Source organism: Oncorhynchus masou, chromosome 13 (genome assembly GCF_036934945.1).
Source record: "Oncorhynchus masou masou isolate Uvic2021 chromosome 13, UVic_Omas_1.1, whole genome shotgun sequence".
Lineage (NCBI taxonomy): Eukaryota > Metazoa > Chordata > Actinopteri > Salmoniformes > Salmonidae > Oncorhynchus > Oncorhynchus masou.
Window position 1 is genome coordinate 25290218 of NC_088224.1, and position 23617 is coordinate 25313834.

General features: G+C 42.6%; 1 protein-coding gene across 1 annotated transcript in view; it reads right to left on the minus strand.

The window, feature by feature from the left end:
* LOC135551992 (triple functional domain protein-like) overlaps positions 1-5130 on the minus strand; it is a 117383-nt gene extending 112253 nt beyond the window's left edge. The window contains 1 exon segment of the mRNA XM_064983324.1: positions 4820-5130. Coding sequence (XP_064839396.1) covers positions 4820-4889 — 70 coding nt within the window. The 5' untranslated portion in view covers positions 4890-5130.
* Between the last annotated feature and the right edge of the window lie 18487 nt (positions 5131-23617).

Genomic DNA, 23617 nt, shown 5'->3' on the forward strand with positions numbered 1-23617 from the left:
TTATATACTGACCTATCCTCTAATCTAACCATTCCTTGGGATTACAGCCTTGAGATGCCACACAGTTAGATTTAATACTTACATTTTAGTGGACACTCTTATCCAGAGCCACTTACAGGAGCGATTAAGGTCAAGTGCCTTGCTCAAGGGCAAATCAACATTTTTCACCTCGTCAGCTCGGGATTCGAACCAGCAACATTTTGATTTGTGGCACCCAACGCTCTTAATCGCTAGGCTACCTGCCGCCTTTAACACACACACACACACACAAACTCGTAAATCACACTAATGCTCGCAAGCAAGCACACACACAAACACACACACTAAGAGGGATGTGTGATATTGGTTGTCAGCCCAACCCTCTGAGGCAGCGAGAGTGGCAGAGAAAAATTAGAGAGTGAAAGGAGAGCGAGAGACAAAATGTCAAAGTAATAAAGAGAGATCTTTCCTGTGTTGATCCCAATGCTGATATCAAAGAGAAAACACACACAGCCTACACTTTCACAGAACAAGGACTGTGTGTGTATGTGGCGCTAGTCTGTTCCCATGGTATAAGTGATGTCTGCCTCCTACCTGTACAGCACATTACCGTGTGGCCCACTGCAGCTGTACTGACCTCCCTTACAGACATTAACACAGACACGCAATTGCGTCACCACCTTGCAACAAGATAAGGAAGCAGGTCAACTGATAAGGTGTGATAGCGATATGTAGGGTGTGTACAGTCCTGATTAAGCAGAGCGAAACAGAGGCTATTAACATCCCAGCAGGTGTCAATGTATTTCAAGTCCTCTGTTCATTAATCTATTTCAATCTTTTAAGCAACCAATCAATAAATTCAATTCCGTGTAGCATTATTCAAGTGATTTGTTTGTGGTAGTTAGTGTGAATTTTGCAGTCTTCTAAATTGGCATCGCACACACACGACACACACAGACCTTTCTCTCACCAAAAAGAGGTCGTCCCACTTTCTTTCACTAATTTCTCTGGTGTGGGCTTGGGGGCTTGGGGAGAATTTGAGCTCTGGCTCAGTTTCTCATGTTGGGAGAAGAGAGAGATGCAGTTCCTTATAGTTATGTAGTTATGCTCTCATCGTGTTAGTAGAATGTTATTACCATGTTATAGTTGTATCATAGGCTAAACACAATAAAGGTGAATTATATGTCACCTTTGTTCATCATATTTTATTATAGTCATCCTGTCATGTTACAATGATGTTATAGTCATAGCCATGTTACGTAGTGAGAGACATCTCATGGTCCTAGTTACAGCTCTGCTCCTATAGCTCAGCGTAAAGGTAAGTGAGTGTGTGAGCTCATCCATTCACAGATCAAAGATAACTATTATCCTTTACGCATTCTTGTACAACGATCATAAACAAGTCTGGGGCGGTTGAGTGCTTTTTGCACGTAAGGCTGGATCCTCACAACGTTTGAAACGAGAGAGAGTGAGACAGAGTTAGAGACAGAACGAGACAAACAAAGGGAAGACATGACAGAGAGAGGGAGAGTGAGGATAAAAACATGCCCGATGGCGAGGCACTACTAAGCAGGCAGATCTTAAACCTGTACGTGTTGGAACCTGTACATGATGCCCTGATGGAGATGCAACTCAATATTAGGAAGGTGTTCCTAATGTTTTGTATACTCAGACTATATTAGGAAGGTGTTCCTAATGTTTTGTATACTCAGACTATATTAGGAATTCAGATGAGGACATTGTAATAGTACACAGTTCCTTGTTTCACTTGAACTATCTCTGTTCCTGTGGTATTGCTGCGTATTATAGAGATGATTTCAGACTATAGAGTGAGAGGGCTTGAATCTTCTCCAGCTCCAATTTGCTTGCATCCACACACACAAACACAAACACAGACAGACACAGACGCACACAGAGACGACTCAACCTGAGCTCAGCTGTCAATCAGAGCTCGTTTGCCCGCAGTGATAACAGGGCACAGCTCTGCAGCTTACCAAGAGCTCTCCCTAGGGGGATCAAAACACTGCAATGACACCCCATAATAATTACCCATAATAATCCAGCCACAAAAGATGACACTAGACACTGACCTAAGGTCAGCTTTGAGTTTTTCCCCCTAAAAGTTGGGAAAAGCTTGAGGGAAGGTAAGCTGATCCTAGATCTGTGCCTATGGGCTACTTCTACGAGAGCGCCAAAACAGCTGGTACAGACAAACAGCTGAAGGAAGCACAAATGAACATTTTAACCCATCTCCATAGGAAGTTTTTCAACTCAAAAGAAATAGGGGGTAGGGTGTGGGTAATGGTTAAGGTTGAGGTAGACAAGTGGTTTAGGCAAGCCTAGTGCAAAAGTATTCAACTCTTACCCTACAAGGTCCGGAGCCTGCTGCTTTTCTGTTCTACCTGATCATTCATTTCACCAACCTGGTGTCCCATGTCTAAAATCAGTCCCTAATTAGAGGGGAACAATGAAAAACTGCAGTGGAACTGGTTTTGAGGTCCAGGGTTGAGTTTGAGGGGCCTGGTGGTTAAAATTGGATGTGATTGTAGACTGGGAATTTCTATCATGTCTCCCTCAAAGCAGGAAGACTGGATCCATCTTCACAGAGGAACTAACTGCAGTCATAATGAGGATCCAGCACTTCCCATGTGGCCTATTATCTACAGACACTGACTGGAGTCAAAGGCTTCCTTTTTAAAATGTATTTTACCTTTATTTAACTAGGCAAGTCAGTTAAGAACAAGTTCTTATTTACAATGACAACCTAAGAACAGTGGGTTAACTGCCTTGTTCAGGGGCAGAACGACAGATTTTTAACTTGTCAGCTCGGGGATTCGATCTAGCAACTTTTCGGTTACTCGCCCAATGCTACTAGGCTACCTGCCGTCCCTTACCTTCCCCCTTCATCTCCTCTCACTGAGGTTTAGCCTGACCAGTGAGCCATTGATCAAACACACAAAGGGTTAATGTCACCCTCCCATCAACCCAAATGCCACCCTTTAATTGATCTAAGTAATAGATTTTTTACAGTGGTAGTTTAGTGCAATACAGTAGTCATGTAGGCCTATAATGCAGCACCAATACATAGAACCCATCTATGAAATCATCAAGCTATAATGATAAGTCCCATTTGATTTTCAGCATATGGTTGTTGTATCATTTCATTCCTCTTAAGATTGGGATAGGTGGTTGATCCACCTAACGTTAGCTGTCACAGTAAGTACATTTTACTCAATGTAGCTATCAGCAAAGTCAGAGTCAGTAAGGTAGAAAAAAGTCAAGTGCGAGTGTTAGTTCACAAAAGGCATGGGGTGTATTCATTACGGAAACAGTTTAGCGTTTAAGAACCAAACGGAAGCAAACAGAACAAAACTGGTGTTTTTAAATGGACAAATTCGGGTACATCCCTCACCGTTTTATCAGTCTGCTTGTTTAACAGACGTTTTGCAACAGAATCGGCAGAATGTCGGATACCGTTGCACAACATTTCGTCTGTTAAAAACTTTTGCAACGGAAACATTTACTCCAAACAGAAAACGTTTTGCAACAAGGACAGTTGCCATTGGACAAATTCAGGTAGGTCCCTCTCCGTTTCGTTCAGTTTACTGCTTTTTCCGCTTGGTTCCTACAGTAAAAGGTTTCCATTGCAGAACGTTTGCAACAGAATCTGACTAATGAATACACCACATATGATAAACACTAACCCCAAATGAGCTCCTTATTCAAAGCACATAAATTATCTCCTTCAGTCTAGAATTCAGAATTGAATAATGGAATCGAAATTGAAGAATGTCAAATATCCACGGGCGAGCTGTTATCCATCGACTGATCAGGATAGATCCAGAAATGATGATTGCTCATAGCTCACTCAGCTAGCTAGCATGACTAACGTTAGCCGAGAAAATGACTATGATCATATTTAATCTACCATGAAATCACACATTGGGCAGTCACTACTACTAATTTAGCAAATAGTACGTTACCTGAACTGTTTAAGATATGCATTGCAATACAAATCAAATGCATGCATCATATGATCATATTGGGTCATAAGGGAAACCGTATAACTAGGTAGCAAGCTAACCTAGCCACAGTTCAGATAGAGTAATGCATGCCACGGTATTGTTTACATAGCACGCTCGATTGTTTCCTATTTTGACAGCACAGAAACGATACATACGTTACATACGTTTTAGGTAACAATCAACTAACGTTCGGCTGTTTTTATGAAATATGTCTCTAACGTTATAGCTAGCAATCTGACAGTGAGCTGTTTGTGATTTCCCAGTCCCTTGGTTACCTAGTTAGCGACCTAGCTATATTTGATTCTGAACATAGCCAGCTAGCGCACCTAATGTAGTTATTTATCTATTTTTATAAACGTCAATGGTAGTACACAAGTATATTGGCTATCTATCTAATGTGGCTATTGTCTTTGTATATGCCCAATGTAAGCACGATAGCTAGCTAATTTCGGGGTGAGTCGGTTATAAAAGCCAACCAAGCTAACATTATTTAGCATGTGTCTGTGGACGGAGTTGGGCAGCTAAGGGAGTCGAGAGCTCTCATGGCTGGTTGACATGGTTAGTTACATTTTAATGACTGTGTAACAAATGCACGACAGCTCTCACCATTATGTCTGCATAACAGCCACCCATTTATGATCCATTGTCGCTTCTACAAACGAATAAGGACACCTGGGCGAATGTTTAGTTGAAACCTCCCCCACCCCACCATTGCACCGAAAATACAGTGCTCAACCGGGAACAATGCCCCCCCACCCCTATGTCGCCTTTACGGGACGGCTCTTTTGCTCTCCCCGATCAGTTTTCGGGCTTACCAGATTTAAAGAACGCCGCTATATCGGCTGCGTCCTTTGACGTCTCATCAGCTCCTTCCCCAGAGCTCATGATGGTGGGCCACCAACAGCCGCGATCCCAACTAAATTCCCAATGCAGTGGAAGACAAAAATCGGTTCGTTCCTCGGAAAAGCGTAGGCCAAGAGACACCGGGACTGACAGAATCGTTCCTAGATGCTAGCGCCATAAGCAAACCTCCATCTTGGGTAATGCAAACGCACAGCCGGGCGGCCGCCGGGTTCCTCCTCCGAGTCGAGCCGAAAAGAGAGTCGTTGTAGACGCGAAGAGGGGGGCAGAGGGGCATGGTATTCGGGAGGGGCTGGGTCTCTGTTCGGTGACTCTCCGGAAGCATTCGGAAACTGCCAGACAGAGAGCGGCGAGCACGGGTTGACCGGCAACGACTGTCTGTGAGTCATTAATGAACATGACAGTGATTTGTGCTTTTTTTTTAAATACAGCATCATACTGGCTGTATCTGTATTTTGAAAGTTATATCAAAGATTTTTTATAACTAACCCAAGATAGACCACAGCCTTTCGTCTCCAATGGGAACAAATTAGTAATAGTGGGCAGAACAAGCAAGGAGGTGGGCAGAGCCAAGCACAAGCTAGCAAAATCCTATTCGCCATTCTGGCAAGTATTTGCATATTGCCGTTAGGGAACGCATACTCTGTGAAATGCATGTGCGCAATAACTCAATTTGCCTTTGCACTCCTAAACAACGGGACTCTGTTCATAACAGATTCTAGATCAAATGTTTCATTGATGAGAATGCAGAATATCGGCCAAAATCCATCTTGTTCCATCTTCACCCAGTGCCTGCCACTTGGCTTCCTCTCAAAAGTGGAAACACCAAGCGGATGCTTCACATTTATACTTCCGGGGAAATATATGTCTCTTAGTTTTTTCTGTGGTTATATATCTTGAGAACTTGATTGCTAACATGCACATCATTTTGGGACTATATCAACAATGTACTAATGAAACAAATACCAAAATATAGTTTTTGGGTGGAGTTTTCAAATTCAAATGTCAGGGTGCAGAATAAACTAATTCTGATTTGGTCGTAGGCCTAAAGTGTGTAGCCTAATCTATAACCAATGGTTAGGCCTAATGAAGACCCTACAGACAACTGAAAGAAGATCATGGGCCTACTTACACCCTGCTGTAGAAAAGGCATCTGCTGAACATAATCTGCTCAAAAATCCATTAATTCCTTCTTACTGTTATCAGAAGTAGAATGATTAGTAACACAACCTATTATCATTGTGTGTTTAAGGTTAACATGAGTTTATATAAACATATGTAGCCTCAGAAACAAAATTCATGAGATTAGTGATTTGCTAATCTTAGATAATATTAATATATTAGCCATTTCTGAGACTCACTTAGACATCACCTTTGATGATACAGCAGTAGGAATACAAGGATATAACATCTATAAATAAGACAGGTATGTCTATGAGGGAGGTGTTGCTGAATATATTCAGAGTCATATTCCTGGTAAACTCAGCGAGGATCTCATGATAAATGATGAAGAGGTGACATGGCTCTAGGTTCACCTGCCTCATCTGAAGCCTCTTCTTTTAGAATGCTGCTATAGTCCACCAAGTACAAACTGTCAGTATCTGGACAATATGTGTGTGATGTTAGATAAGGCGCTAACAGATAAATGTATTTTCTTGTTGACCTGAACATTGTTGGATCGATGATGAATTGAAAAATTGTATGGTTCAAATAAATGGTGCAAACAAGTCAGGCTGCTCAGCTGATTGGTTGACACACTGTACATTGAGAAATGTTGTGACTAAATTTAACAAACAAAAATAAACAATATTACCATAACAGTATAAATGACATAAAAAACTGTGTTCAACAGATTTCACCCAAAACTACAGGAAATGTTAGCCATGCTGGTTAAGTCTGCCTTGAATATAAAAAAAAAATCACTGACAGTGTCCCCAGCAAAGCACCATCACACCTCCTTCTCCATGTTTCACGGTGGGAACCACACATTCAGAGATCATCCGTTCACCTACTCTGTGTCTCAAAAAGACACGGATGTTGGAACCAAAAATCTCGAATTTGGATTCATCAGACCAAAGGACAGATTTCCACAGGTCTAACATCCATTTCCCAAGCAAGTCTCTTCTTCTTATTGGTGTCCTTTAGTAGTGGTTTCTTTGCAGCATTTCAACCATGAAGGCCTGATTCACGCAGTCTCCTCTGAACAGTTGATGTTGAGATGTGTCTTACTCAAACTGTGAATTTTTTATTTGGGCTGCAATCTGAGCTGCAGTTAACTCTAATGAACTTATCCTCTGCAGCAGAGGTAACTCTGGGTCTTCCATTCCTGGGCGGTCCACATGAGAGCCAGTTTCATCACAGAGCTTGATGGTTTTTGCGACTGCACTTGAAGACATTTTCAAAGTTCTTGAAATGTTCAGTATTAACTGACCTTCATGTCTTAAAGTAATGATGGACTTTTGTTTCTCTTTGCTTATTTGAGCTGTTCTTGCCATAATATGGACTTGGTCTTTTACCAAATAGGGCTATCTTCTGTATACCACCCCTACCTTGTCACAATACAACTGATTGGCTCAAACACATTATGAAGGAAAGAAATTCCCCAAATTAAATTTTATCAAGGCACACATGTTAATTGAAATGCATTCCAGGTGACTACCTCATGAAGCTGGTTGAGAGAATGCCAAGAGTGTGCAAAGCTGTCATCGAGGTGAAGGATGGCTACTTTGAAGAATCTCAAATACATTGTCAGGTATGCGTAAATGGCTGTAAGGGAGTCAGGTGCAGGAGAGCAGATATTGGGTAGCCAACGTAGCCTTTTATTTAGACAAACCAAAGGCACACGGCAAAGTGAACACGAAATAGCAATACGGGTTAACATAACCCAGCGCAACAGACTAACGTTCGCATAACATGAAACAGAATAAAACAATACCACACAAAGACATGGGGGAAACAGAGGGTTAAAAATGCAACCCACAATGAGGGAAGTGAGAACCAGGTGTGTGGAAAAACAAGACAAGACAAATGGAAAATGAAAAATGGATCGGTGATGGCTAGAAGACCGGCGACGTCTACCGCCGAGCACCGCCCGAACAAGGAGAGGCATCGACTTCGGAAGAAGTCGTGGCAGTACTCCCCCCTAGACGCGTGACTCCAGCAGTGCGTCAACACCGGCCTCGGGGAAGACCCGGAGGATGTGGTGCAGGGCGATCCGGATGGAGACAGTGGAACTCTCACAGCAGGGAAGGATACTACACGTCCTCCATCGGAAACCAGCATCTCTCCTCCGGACCATACCCCTCCCAGTCCACGAGGTACTGGAGGCCCCTCGCCCAACATCTCGAATCCAGTATGGAATGAACGGAGTACGCCGTGGCCCCCTCGATGTCCAGAGGGGGGCGGAGGAACCTTCCGCACCTCAGACTCCTGGAGCGGGCCAACCACCACCAGCCTGAGGAGAGATACATGGAACGAGGGGTTAATGCGGTAATGGGGGGAAGTTGTAACCTGTAACAAACCTCATTCACTCTCCTCAGGATTTTAAATGGCCCCACAAACCGTGGACCCAACTTCCGGCAGGGCAGGCAGAGGGGCAGGTTTCGGGTCGAGAGCCAGACCCAGTCCGCCTCACTACGGTGACTGTCTGCACCAACTTTCTGGCGCAGCACGGCGCGCTGAAGGTGAACAGGGGCGGTGTCCCATGTTTCCTCCGCACGCCGGAACCAGTCGTCCACCACAGGAGCTTCAGTCTCACTATGATGCCAAGGAACTGATACTCCAATACACACTGAAAGGGGGAGAGGAGGAGGAGGAAACAGTGGAGGAGTGGCTGAGTGGCGGAGCGGGTTCTGGGCCATCTCTGCCCAGGGCACGAACGCTGCCCACTCCCCCGGTGGTCCTGGCAATAAGACCTCAGAAACCTACCCACATCCTGGTTAACTCTCTCCACCTGCCCGTTACTCTCGGGGTGAAAACCTGAGGTAAGGCTGACCGAGACCCCCAGACGTTCCATGAACGCCTTTCAGACCCTTGATGTGAACTGGGGACCTCGATCAGACACTATATCCCCAGGCACCCCGTAGTGCCGGAAGACACGTGTAAATAAGGCCTCCGCAGTCAGTAGGGCCGTAGGGAGACCGGGCAGAGGGAGGAGACGGCAGGGAAACGATCCACATGACCAGGATCGTGGTGTTTCCCTGTGATGGGGGAAGATCGGTCAGGGAATCGATCGACAGGTGTGACCATGGCTGCTGTGGAACGGGTAAGGGGTGTAACTTACCTCTGGGTAGGTGCCTAGTAGTCTTACACTGGGCGCACACCGAACAAGGAGAGGCATCGACTTTGGCAGAAGTCGTGACATATACTATGATTTGTTTAACACTTTTTTTGTTACTACATGATTCCATATGTGTTATTTCACAGTTTTGATGTTGTCACTATTATTCTACAATGTAGAAACTAGTACAAATAAAGAAAAACCCTTGAATGAGTAGGTGTGTCCAAACCTTTGACTGGTACAGTATATGGATTTTTAATGAGTAATTGTCGAGGAAGGATAATGGCTGAAATGACATGCTACTGATGTATTAATCAGTACAGATGTAGGATCTTAATTTGAGCCAGTTTGCTACAGCAGGAAAATAGTTATGCAGCAACAGGATATGTGAATTATTATGTGGATCATGATTAATTACATTTTTTATAGAGGTTGATACATTTTTTGTAATTGAAAATCAATTCTGAATTGTGGAAATACTAAAATTCAGAAGCCTTTTAAACCTCCAACACACTACACTTTTAATGCTCTCCTGCAACAGGGTGATCAAATTAAGATCCCACATCTGTAGGACATTGGTTATTAATGGAACATAGAACTTCACACCATTTGATCAACCCCCTCCATGGGTCATGCCTCAATTTACCTCCCAGCAATGTCTTCAGATTGTGATGGTCATAGGTCATCATGATTTATGTCGTAAACTGAGCTGTGTGAGAACATTGTAACAACTGAACCAGAGTAATAAACATATCAGTGATCAATAACAATAAATAATCTGACAAGCCTTTGTTAGCAGTTATTGGATTTATTATCAACCAATAAACCTGCCTTATCAGTACAGTAGATTAGTGAATGGACCTGATGCATGCACTGCCAAAAGCAGACAGAAGAGGGCACACTAACCATACTGAATCACTGCTCTTGAAACAGATGCATGTGTATGAATGACATGTCATTGTGGGTTCGACATGTGTCTGTGTGCGTGTGTCCGTCCGTCCGAGTGTGAGTGAGTGTACATGACACAGCGTGTGTGTGTGTGTGTGTGTGTGTGTGTGTGTGTGTGTGTGTGTGTGTGTGTGTGTGTGTGTGTGTGTGTGTGTGTGTGTGTGACAACTGAATGACCTGAACCCCCAGGTGTTCCCCTCCCACAGGGAGAGAGAGCGAAAGAGAGAAACTAACCAAATATCACCATCTCCCTCTCAAATGTCAGACCCATAATTGGATTACTCCTGGGTTTCTACTGGGCAGAGAACACACTGAAACTAATGAAAGAAAGAAAGTCTCTCTCAATTCAATTCAAAGGGATTTATTGGCATGGGAAACATGTTTACATTGCCGAAGCAAATGAAGTAGATAACACAAATACAGATAGATAATAAACAATACAAAATGAACAGTAAACCTCAAACTCACAAACCTTTCAGAGGAATAGAGACATTTAAAATGGCATATTATAGCTGTATACAGTGTTGTAACGATGTGCATAGTACAAAAGGGAAAATATGAGTGTTTGTTCTTCACTCTTTGCCCTTTTCTTGTAGAAACAGGTCGCAAGTCTTGCTGCTGTGATGGCACACTGGTATTTCACCAAATAGACATGGGAGTTTATTAAAATTGGATACGTTTTCAAATTCTTTGTGGGTCTGTGCAATCTGAGGGAAATACGTGTCTCTAATAAGGTCATACATTTGGCAGCAGCTCAGTTTTCACCTAATTTTGTGGGTAGTGTGCACGTAGCTGGTCTTCTCTTGAGAGCCAGGTCTGCTTAGCTATGCTCACTGAGTCTGTACATAGGCAAAGCTTTCTGTAATTTTGGGTCAGTCACAGTGGTCAGGTATTCATCCACTGTGTACTCTCTGTTTAGGGCCAAATAACATTTCAGTTAGCTGTTTTTGGGTAAATCTTTTCCAATATGTCAAGTAATTATGTTTTTGTTTTCTCAATATTTGGTTGGGTCTAATTGTGTTGCTGCCCTGGGGCTCTGTGGGGTCTGTTTGTGAACAGAACTCCAGGAATAGCTTGCTTCTCTAGGTTAATCTCTCTTGTTATGGGAGGTTTGGGAATCGCTTCCTTTTAGGTGGTTGTAGAATTTAACGTCTCTTTTCTGGATTTTGATAATTAGCAGGTATCGGCCTAATTCTGGTCTGCATGCATTATTTGGTGATTTACGCTGTACACAGAGGATTTTTTGCATTGTATCTTCACTCTCCTTTATCTCTTTCTTTCCCGCTCTCATAAGATGGGATCTATTCAAACAGGTCTATGCTGCCTTTCATGGGCTCCTGAAACAGCCAGTCTATCAGATTGAATGGCCAGTAGTTGCATCACCATCTGTGGTGTCTTTCTGTGGGAGCCTGGGACATTAACATCTTAGAGCTTTGTTGAATGATGAGATAGAACATTTCTCTTTCTTCTTTTTTTATCTCTCTTTCTCTCTCTTTGGCTTTCTCCTCTAGAGTAAATGTGTGTGTGTGTGTGTGTGTGTGTGTGTGTGTGTGTGTGTGTGTGTGTGTGTGTGTGTGTGTGTGTGTGTGTGTGTGTGTGTGTGTGTGTGTGTGTGGGCTCCCCATCTCCCTCGCGAGTGTGTGATACCCCATCCCAGCTTGCTGCACAGTGTGTCTTTTATTGGCCTATCTCCTGTTGTTCCTCTGTAATTATGGTAGACAGAGAGAAAAACAACAGCAGGTGGAGAGAGAGAGAGAGAGAGAGAGAGAGAGAGAGAGAGAGAGAGAGATCGACAGGGGGTGAGATGGACACACATAGGGCATCTGTGTATGTGTGTGTGGAGATTGATGGAGAGATTGATGCATCTGTGTATGAGTGTGTGGAGATTGATGGAGAGATTGATGTATCTGTGTATGTGTATATGCCCATTTGTATGTGCCCATATTTTTTACACCTTCTTATAGTGCGTTATCATATGTGCTTTTTGTGTGTGTGTGTATGTGTGTGTGTGTGTGTGTGTGTGTAGAGCCATCACTTTGAGTTGTTAGGATTAACTAGGATTTCCAATTGTGCTCCTGACACTCCGTGTCAAGTGGTTACACACACACACACACACACACACACACACACACACACACACACACACACACACACACACACACACACACACACACACACACACACACACACACACACACACACACACACACACACAGGTGACAGAGACCTGTACCAGAAGTTCTCTAAAGGAGTGGTGACAGAGACCTGTACCAGAAGTTCTCTAAAGGAGAGGTGACAGAGACCTGTACCAGAAGATCTCTAAAGGAGAGGTGACAGAGACCTTTACCAGCAGTTCTCTAAAGGAGAGGTGACAGAGACCTTTACCAGCAGCTCTCTAAAGGAGTGGTGACAGAGACCTGTACCAGAAGTTCTCTAAAGGAGAGGTGACAGAGACCTGTACCAGAAGATCTCCAAAGGAGAGGTGACAGAGACCTTTACCAGCAGCTCTCTAAAGGAGAGGTGACAGAGACCTGTACCAGAAGATCTCCAAAGGAGAGGTGACAGAGACCTTTACCAGCAGAGCTCTCTAAAGGAGTGGTGACAGAGACCTGTACCAGAAGTTCTCTAAAGGAGAGGTGACAGAGACCTGTACCAGTAGCTCTCTAAAGGAGTGGTGACAGAGACCTGTACCAGAAGTTCTCTAAAGGAGAGGTGACAGAGACCTGTACCAGCAGCTCTCTAAAGGAGTGGTGACAGAGACCTGTACCAGCAGCTCTCTAAAGGAGTGGTGACAGAGACCTGTACCAGCAGCTCTCTAAAGGAGAGGTGACAGAGACCTGTACCAGAAGATCTCTAAAGGAGAGGTGACAGAGACCTTTACCAGCAGTTCTCTAAAGGAGAGTTGACAGAGACCTGTAACAGAAGATCTCTAAAGGAGTGGTGACAGAGAGTGATGATAATGATGTGACTGACTCTGATCTGTACTTTCTCTCAGGGCTGGAAAACACTGGACCACACACACACACACACACACACACACACACACACACACACACACACACACACACACACACACACACACACACACACACACACACACGCACACACACAACACAACACAACAGAGGAGGCTGGTGAAGGGAGAGCGGCTCACAATAATGGCTGCAATGGAGTGAATGGAGTGGTATCATGTGTTTGATACCATTTCATTCATTCCATTCCAGCCATTTCTATGATCCTGTCCTCCCCAATTAAGGTGCCACCAGCCACCCGTGACACACACGCACGCCGCCTGTTCCACAAGCAATCAGAGCTGGGGTGAGCTGACCACACATTAGACAGACAGACTGCTAGCTCAAAGCAATCAGTGGACCAGGCAGAGGACAGGACTGGTCATTATGTTAGCTCATAATCACACCCATTTAGCACTCTTTGGGGGCATTATGTTCTTTGTAGAGCTGGAGAGCTGTCAATGCCTCACAACTAAATACTGTCTATTTTTCCTTTTGATCAACACCTTTTAGGAGATTTGGCATAATATCAGTTACTGTTAGTCATTTTTGTAATGCATTTTCATGTGATTTTGTAAAGGTGCATATAACCATTTTGCTTTCAAGTAACTATTTTTAGATTGATCAAGTGCAGATGAAGGAGATGGGATGAAAAGAGAAAGCCACGTTTAGATCATTGAGCTGCAGTGATCTATCAGGTGATATTGCACCCAAAGATCTGTATAACTAACCCAACATAGACCACAGTCTGTCATTTCCAATGGGAGCAAATGAATGGGCAGAACAAGCAAGGTGGTGGACAGCCAAACATGAGATAGTGGAAACCTACAGTATAGGCATGTTCTAGCATGCATTTTTTCGCTAGGGAACGCTTGCTATGTGAAGTGCCCATGTGCAATAACTCAATTCGACCTTGCGCTCTTTCTAAACAATGCCATTTTTTTTTAAACTTGGCCAACGTAGTCTACAAAACTTAGTCCATTCTGTTCGTAACATATTCTACTATAGATCAAATGTTTAATTGAGAAAATTTGCAGAATGTTGACCCAAATCCATCTCACACCATCTTCTCCCACTGCCGGGCACTGGGCTTCCTCTCACCACCATATTTGGTAGTGAGTGAAAACGGCAAGCGGATGCTTCACATTTATACATCTGGTGAAATATCTGTGGTGTACCTGTGGAGTCTGCACTGGATTCAAATCTTATTAACCATACACGCCCCTTGTAGCTATTTTGTTTTAGGTTAGCTAATTAGTTAAGATAGTTTTAGCTGTGGAAAGTTCTTTGTTTGGACCTAGATAGCTATTGTCTAAACTTGATTTGTTATCCCATCTGTGTATAGTTACATTCCACCACGACGAACTGAACCAAAAGAGAGAACATATCATAACGGTGACTCCAAGGTATGGATGGTTGCTAAGTTACTTGCTAGCTAATGGTTTAGCTAACTTCCTTAGCTAGCTAGTTATAAAATATATTTATCTATTTTTTTGTCCATCTTACCCTCACCCTTTTCTCTTTCCTCCCTAAACCCCTTTGTCTCCCCCTCTCTCTTTTCTCTTTCTCTCCCTAAACCCCTTTGTCTCCCCCTCTCTCTTTTCTTTTTCTCTCCATAAACCCCTTTGTCTCCCCCTCTCTCTTTTCTCTTTCTCTCCCTAAACCCCTTTGTCTCCCCCTCTCTCTTTTCTCTCTCTCTCCCTAAACCCCTTTGTCCCCCCTCTCTTTTCTCTCTCTCTCCCTAAACCCCTTTGTCTCCCCCTCTCTCTTTTCTCTTTCTCTCCCTAAACCCCTTTGTCTCCCCCTCTCTCTTTTCTCTTTCTCTCCCTAAACCCCTTTGTCTCCCCCTCTCTCTTTTCTCTTTCTCTCCATAAACCCTTTTGTCTCCCCCTCTCTCTTTTCTCTTTCTCTCCCTAAACCCCTTTGTCTCCCCCTCTCTCTTTTCTCTCTCTCCCTAAGCCCCTTTGTCTCCCCCTCTCTCTTTTCTCTCTCTCTCCCGAAACCCGTTGTCCCCCCCTCTCTTTTCTCTTTCTCTCCCTAAACCCCTTTGTCTTCCCCTCTCTCTTTTCTCTTTCTCTCCCTAAACCCCTTTGTCTCCCCCTCTCTCTTTTCTCTTTCTCTCTCCCTAAACCCCTTTGTCTCCCCCTCTCTCTTTTCTCTCTCTCTCTCCCTAAACCCCTTTGTCTCCCCCTCTCTCTTTTCTCTTTCTCTCCCTAAACCCCTTTGTCTCCCCTCTCTCTTTTCTCTTTCTCTCCATAAACCCTTTTGTCTCCCCCTCTCTCTTTTCTCTTTCTCTCCCTAAACCCCTTTGTCTCCCCCTCTCTCTTTTCTCTCTCTCCCTAAGCCCCTTTGTCTCCCCCTCTCTCTTTTCTCTCTCTCTCCCGAAACCCGTTGTCCCCCCCTCTCTCTTTTCTCTTTCTCTCCCTAAACCCCTTTGTCTTCCCCTCTCTCTTTTCTCTTTCTCTCCCTAAACCCCTTTGTCTCCCCCTCTCTCTTTTCTCTTTCTCTCCCTAAACCCCTTTGTCTCCCCCTCTCTCTTTTCTCTCTCTCTCTCCCTAAACCCCTTTGTCTCCCCCTCTCTCTTTTCTCTTTCTCTCCCTAAACCCCTTTGTCTCCCCCTCTCTCTTTTCTCTTTCTCTCCATAAACCCTTTTGTCTCCCCCTCTCTCTTTTCTCTTTCTCTCCCTAAACCCCTTTGTCTCCCCCTCTCTCTTTTCTCTCTCTCCCTTCACCTTTCCTCTCTCCCTCTCAGTACGGTAGTTTTGAAAACCCGACCCAAGGCCACACTAGGGTGGTGTTTTCAAGACTAATGTTGCTCCCTCACCCCCTCTTATCTATCACACCTCTTGCTGTAACACATTTATCTGGCTAGCTACAGTATATAATCACTAAAGTTGTATCCCACTGTCTTCCATGTCCTCCCTCTGTGTCTGTCTGTCTGTCTGTCTGTCTGTCTGTCTGTCTGTCTGTCTGTCTGTCTGTCTGTCTGTCTGTCTGCAGCTGCCTTTCTCCAGCCTGTTATTAGACCAGTCCAAATCTAGCTGTAGTTTCATGAAACTAGTCCTACAATTCCCCTGATGACAGTGTGTTTGACTGGAGGCAGGTGTGGCAGCATCTGCTCTAGCCGGCAAGTGCGTAGTTAGGTCGAATGGAGTAAATAGCTACAGCTAACAGCTGGCTGTCACTGTATGCCACTGATGGTTGTTAGCGAGGTGGATGTTTCCCAACGCCTGCTGTGCTGCAACTATGTCAGAGTGATTATGCTTGTCAGGTAGGAAGAAGCACAAGTGGTTGGTCTATTTTCTGGGAGAGTGGAGAAGCTGGCAAGCTAAACGAGTGGATGCACACACACAGACATACAGTACGTACACATCCTTGTAGAGTTACAGGAAAGTTAAGTGTTATCTTTCTGAGAGTGGTGTGAACTGGGGGAGATAGATACACAGTTATGATCAAACTCAGTTACAGCATCAACCAACCTCCAATTACAGTTGTAAGACAGAGATTCTGGGTCGTTCCACCAATTTGGTACCGTTTGAAAGTGTAACTTGGTCAAAAAAAACTTTAGATCTCACCCAATTTTAACATTCTGTAAAAAAGAGCACATTTTCCCATCTCAAGAGGTTAAATAAATAAAAAATACTATAGTAAGTGCCTATTAAGTGGCAAAAAAAATAATTACAGCCCAGCTAACAATTCTAGGGAGAGAGGACATTTTTGTAATGTTACCTGTAATATTCCCCAAGTGTTTGAGTGTTCAGTTTTCTGTTAGTTAGGGGAACATTCTATCTACTGTTTGTTAGCAAAAATCTACTGAGAACCTTTTTAACATGTTTGAGTGTTAAAGTTAGGAGAACATTAACTTAATGTCAAGCAGAAATGATTTAGTACATGATTACAATGTTCTCAGAACATACAACAATGTTCTAGACATGTTTTATGGGACATTAATGTTCCAGTTTTCTGAGGGTTAGGAGAATATTCCATCAACGTTCCACCAAAACAGTGTCGACCCGGGATTCAGGTTTTGAGCCCCAACTGTTTAGCAAAAAAATATACAGTAACAGTCAAGGACACATCTACTCATTCAAGGGTTTTTCTTTATTTTTACTATTTTCTACATTGTAGAATAATAGTGAAGACATCAAAACTATTAAATAACACATATGGAATCATGTAGTAACCAAAAAAGTGTTAAACAAATCAAAATATATTTTAGATTTTAGATTCTTCAAAGTAACCACCCCTTGCCCTGATGACAGCTTTGCACACGCTTGGCATTCCCTCAACCAGCTTCACCTGGAATGCTTTTCCAATAGTCTTGAAGGAGTTCCCACATATGCTGAGCACTTGTTGGCTGCTTTTCCTTCACTCTGTGGTCCAACTCATACCAAACCATCTCAATTGGGTTGAGGTCGGTGATTGTGGAGGCTAGGTCATCTGATACAGCACCATCACCAGCAACACAATGACTGTAGTACTCAAGCTGCTAAAACATGCGACCACTGCTACTCCAACTTACGGGATATTTTGGCATGAATATGTGTCACATATCAGTTTGCAAACAATGTAAAAAATATATTTATCCTTGAGTTAACACAAGCCACATACAAACATGGTCCCTTTTTTGTTTTCTTCAGTAAGGCAGCTTCAACATGCAGGTGTTTCAGCCTAGCTCAGTGCTTTCTGTGGTGGTGGGGCAAGCCAGCAGAAAATACAGAGCGTTGCGCCGTGATTGGCTCAGTATTCTGTCACTCATGGGGACACTACGTCACCGCCAAGTCTAAGGTTAGATCTCAGCATTTTCTAGCCCCCTGGGTGCTGCCATAGAGTTACATTAGAAATGCCCATACAAGAAGGCTCAAGGTCATTGGCCACAGATAAAATTACGTCAAATCAAGTTATATGTACAGCAGCTTTGATTGGATTGATCATGTAAACATCATACATTCAAAAACGTAGGTAGCAGTCATCATCATGAATCAAGTCGACAATCTACTGACAAATCCTTTTTAATCCTTGTCATATGAAAATAAATAATGAAGAGAAATTATAGATAAAACGTATTGGTACTCATCGGCCATTGGACATAAACTTTACACAACATGTTGGAAATTGCAAATTCACAAATTAGTGGTTTGGAATGAATTGGTTACTAACTGCAAGCATTGTAAAGCAATTAATATCCAGCTATTCAGTGGAATGGGTGTGTGGTCCAAGTCTGCTTTTAAGGGTCTCTTTTCCAAGCTTAAAAGGATAAACATTCAACATTGGCCATGCTGTCAAGCCATCAGACTTCTACCTCAATCAAAACAACTGGAAACTCGGAACTGGGAAATCTCAGACTTCAGTGAGTTCAAGACAACTGGGAACTCTGAAAAAACAAGCTCCGAATGGGAAAATACATTTTGAACGGTCATCCAACTTGGAATTGCAAGTTGGGAACTCTGGCCTCTTTCTAGAGCTCTGACCTGAAGATCACTGACGTCATGATTCAACCTTGTTTATTTCTGAGTTCCCAGTTGTCTTGAAAGCACCATAAATCCAAAGAATGCCAGACTTTGATGACAAAAGTTGCCGACGAAGGAATGCCGCACCACCTTCCTGTTCAAGTGAGCACAGCACAACAATGTGAGTCCAAAAATGTATTGTGTGTTGCTGCATAAATGATGTTATATTCCAGGGAGATATGTGTACTGTAGCTAACAAAGTAATATTAAGTGTACGTTGTGTGGTAGGTTGTTAATAGCCCATGTGCCTCATCCTAATAATTTGGTCTCTTTTCAAATAGTTATATTGACTACGTCCATCCTTGCTCACTCATTATTGTCTTAATCGAAATTACGGATTACCTCTTATCCGCTCATCTTCCCTTTATGCTATAGTTTGTACATCTCAATTGTCAGTAGAAACCACATTTGCTTAAGCAAATCAGCCATATCAGCTATGTTCTTTTAAAAGGCAGTAAATGAGGCTGAATGAACTGCTGACAGACAAGGCTCCGCTGATAGCCAGGTGTAGCAGTGGTAAGGTGTTGGTACTGCTGTTGAGACTGCTGTTGGGACAGCTTTATGTTGGCCCTAACACTTTGTGGGCACTGTTTGTCAGTGTAATTCATGTATTGTTTAGTGTTGTGTAGTGGCGTCGCTGGCATGCATAAACAATTATTATTTTTTTGACCCACCAATATTTACATGCTAATATCGCCACTGCACCAAACATACAAAGGAAATGGTTGCCAGGTTCTCAGAATATATGATATTAATGTTCTAGACACGTTTCATAGGACATTGCAATAACATTCATTCATTCACATTCATGTGTCCAGTTTTCTGAGGAAAATATTCCATCAACATCCCACCAAACACGCACATGACATGGTATTTAAATGAGGGGCTATGTGTTCAATAGAAAATAATGAACTTCCGCAGAGTTGCATTATTTTCCAGAGAACGCTTAGAGCCCCAAGTTGATTATCTCTTTTATACCATTACTATAATTTAACACATTTACCAAAAGAAATGTGTTCAACATCCACTGAAGTAGCTGGCAAGTTTAGCAACAGTAGTTGCCTTGGTAACCAGAAAAACAGACCTGTTAGTGTAGCTAACCAAACCATCAGTCCTTGCTCGGTATTATGAAAATCAAATTAAACAAAACCCATAGTGTTTTTACTTCGACTTTTGTTTTAAAATGCTGCTCAAACAAAACATATAAAATGAACTATAGCCATTGAATTCTAACATTATATGGTAAAATTTGTAATTGAGTTTGTATTTGACTAAAATGCTGTTCCCTTTCTCCTCTATTAACTCAAAATAATGGGAGCATTTCCACAAGGAAAAAGTTATAACACCACTGATATCCTTTCTTTGATTTTTGGCTTTACAATAGCCTATTGAAAAAGTTAGCCTACAGCATGAATACCGTCAGCATTAGACAAAGGTTTAAAAATATATACAGTGGGGAGGATAAGTATTTGATACACTGCCGATTTTGCAGGTTTTCCTACTTACAAAGCATGTAGAGGTCTGTCATTTTTATCATAGGTACACTTCAACTGTGATAGACGGAATCTAAAACAAAAATCCAGAAAATCACATTGTGTGATTTTTAAGTAATTCATTTGCATTTTATTGCATGACATAAGTATTTGATCACCTACCAACCAGTAAGAAGTCCGGCTGTCACAGACCTGTTTTTCTTTAAGAAGCCCACCTGTTCTCCACTCATTACCTATATTAACTGCACCTGTTTGAACTCGTTACCTGTATAAAAGACACTTGTCCACACACTCAATCAAACAGACTCCAACCTCTCCACAATGGCCAAGACCAGGGAGCTGTGTAAGGACATCAGGGATAAATTTGTAGACCTGCACAAGGTTGGGATGGGCTACAGGACAATAGGCAAGCAGCTTGGTGAGAAGGCAACAACTGTTGGCGCAATTATTAGAAAATGGAAGAAGTTCAAGATGACGGTTAATCACCTCGGTCTGGGGCTCCATGCAAGATCTCACCTCGTGGGGCATCAATGATTATGAGGAAGGTGAGGGATCAGGCCAGAACTACACGGCAGGACCTGGTCAACGACCTGAAGAGAGCTGGGACCACAGTCTCAAAGAAAACCATTAGTAACACACTACGCCATCATAGATTAAAATCCTGCAGCGCACGCAAGGTCCCCCTGCTCAAGCCAGCGCATGTCCAGGCCCATCTGAAATTTGCCAATGATCATCTGGATGATCCAGAGGAGGAATGGGAGAAGGTCATGTGGTCTGATGAGACAAAAATATAGCTTTCTGGTCTAAACTCCACTCGCCGTGTTTGGAGGAAGAAGAAGGATGAGTACAACCCCAAGACACTATCCCAACCGTGAAGCATGGAGGTGGAAACATCATTCTTTGGAGATGCTTTTCTGCAAAGGGGACAGGACGACTGCACCGTATTGAGGGGAGGATGGATGGGGCCAAGTATCGCGAGATCTTGGCCAACAACCTCCTTCCCTCAGCAAGAGCATTGAAGATGGGTCGTGGCTGGGATTTCCAGCATGACAACGACCCGAAACACACAGCCAGGGCAACTAAGGAGTGGCTCCGTAAGAAGCATCTCACAGTCCTGGAGTGGCCCAGCCAGTCTCCAGACCTGAACCCAATAGAAAATCTTTGGAGGGAGCTGAAAGTCCGTATTGCCCAGCGACTACCCCAAAACCTGAAGGATCTGGAGAAGGTCTATATGGAGGAGTGGGCCAAAATTCCTGCTGCAGTGTGTGCAAACCTGGTCAAGAACTACAGGAAACGTATGATCTCTGTAATTGCAAACAAAGGTTTCTGAACCAAATATTAAGTTCTGCTTTTCTGATGTATCAAATATTTATGTCATGCAATAAAATGCAAATGAAATACTTAAAAATCATACAATGTGATTTTCTGGATGTTTGTTTTAGATTCTGTCTCTCACAGTTGAAAATACAGACCTCTAGATGCTTTGTAAGTAGGAAAACCTGCAAAATCGTCAGTGTATCAAATACTTGTTCTCCCCACTGTATATAATGATAATGATATAATGATAATAATATATGTTGGTAGAAAAATGCTTCTGAACGTAATAAACAGGTCATTTGAAGACAGTAATTTTTTTTATTACTCCGTTAATCATAAAATGAATATATATCTGTAAGTAATATATTACCCCAAACATTGGTCCTAATTGATTCTGTTGTAATTTGCCCACATTACATTTGTTCACATGTTGTGTTTTTTCACATTAAAACTTAGAGATGTAACTATGTGATTTTGTTTTGGTATAACTGGCTTCATCATTGCTTAAATGTCCAATGTGAGAAAATACAGACATGCTACTGTAAATATACCAATTTCTGATATTCTGAGAATATGGCAACCATGTTCTGGGTATGTTTCTATCAGAAGCAACACTACAACCTGAGCCATGTTTCAGAAACAAATTTGGAATGTTCCAGATAGAAATGCAATGACGAGAGCTGATGTGATTCCGTATCAGAGACACTTGTTTGTTCTACATGTTATATTGGGTGTGAAAGATGATAGAGAATTCTCTTTGAGATGCTCAGCTATCTAGAATTCTATCAACTCCGTCTTTCAATGAGAAACAAATTAAGTGATAATGCTCGAGAAGCCAGTGTTTTGGAGGATATATTTGCATGGGTGTTGTTAGGCCCGAGACAAAGTCAATATATCCTCCAAACACCGGCTTTGAGGGCATTATCACTTTAATTCAACAGGTTACGAATATATTCAAATAACGATTGACATATTTTCATTAAAAACATTATTTTGTTTAATTTATTAATACTATTTCATCCTCCTCAAGATATAGTCCCAACACTAATCTAGCATTGCTACCCAAGCTGGCTGGTGGTTAGTTCTATCAGTTCGGTTGCCAGAGATGCGACCCAGTCGTTTTCTCTTTTTGTTCTGTATCTACTGTATGAATGCGACGCAGTCATTCATTTGAAATGTTCCATGGTCATACTAGCTGGCAACTTTCTTATCCCTTGCTTGCTAGCCAACTACGGCTAACTTAGTCACATCAAACAGTGCAGCCAGAATAACAACAGTACCTGCATTTGCATTTGTTTAAGCTGTTTTATAGTGAAATTAATTTGGATACATCCATAACAATGAGTTAATGAGACACGATTTTGCCTGGCATAGAAAATGTGCTCTCTCGCCAGGAACATGTTGTTCAGAGGAGCTAGCCAACAACACAGCTAACACAATCACTTCCAACTGAAGCTGAAAGACTGAAACTAGCTGCACTTTGTTTTCGTTTTACCTTTTTTCAATTGACATTTCTGTGTATATATCCATAAAAACGATGCCAGCTGATTTATGATTTCGACTGGTTGAGAAACGCTGTCTCGTCGCGACTCACGACATGTTAATTACTATGGGACAGTTGGAGATCAAATTTGAATATTGAAACAATGTTGCAAATGTCAGAGAGACAAACAGCAAGGTTTATACAAATCTCCGCTGTTGAAACTAAATGTTAGTCTAAAAGAAATGTGAGATACTGTCTGGATGCTTTTTATAGTGGAGATTAAGTTTATAAATCGCCTGGCTAGGCTGTTGACTGGGAATACAGATATAAATCTGTTGGTCACAGATACACTATATATACAAAAGTATGTGGACATCCCTTCATATGAGTAAATTCAGCTATTTCAGCCACACCTGTTGCTGACAGGTGTATAAAATCGAGCACACAGCCATGTAATCTCCATAGACAAACATTGGCAATGTAATTGCCTTACTGAAGAGCTCAGTGACTTTCAAAGTGGCACTGCCATAGGATGCCACCTTCCCAAAAAGTCAGATTGTCAAATTTCTGCCCTATTAGAGCTGCCCCGGTCCACTATAAGTGCTGTTATTGTGAAGTGGAAATGTCTAGGAGCAACAGCGTTTCAGCCGTGAAGAGGTAGGCCACACAAGCTCACAGACCGAGACCGTCTAGCACTGAAGCACAGCTCGCG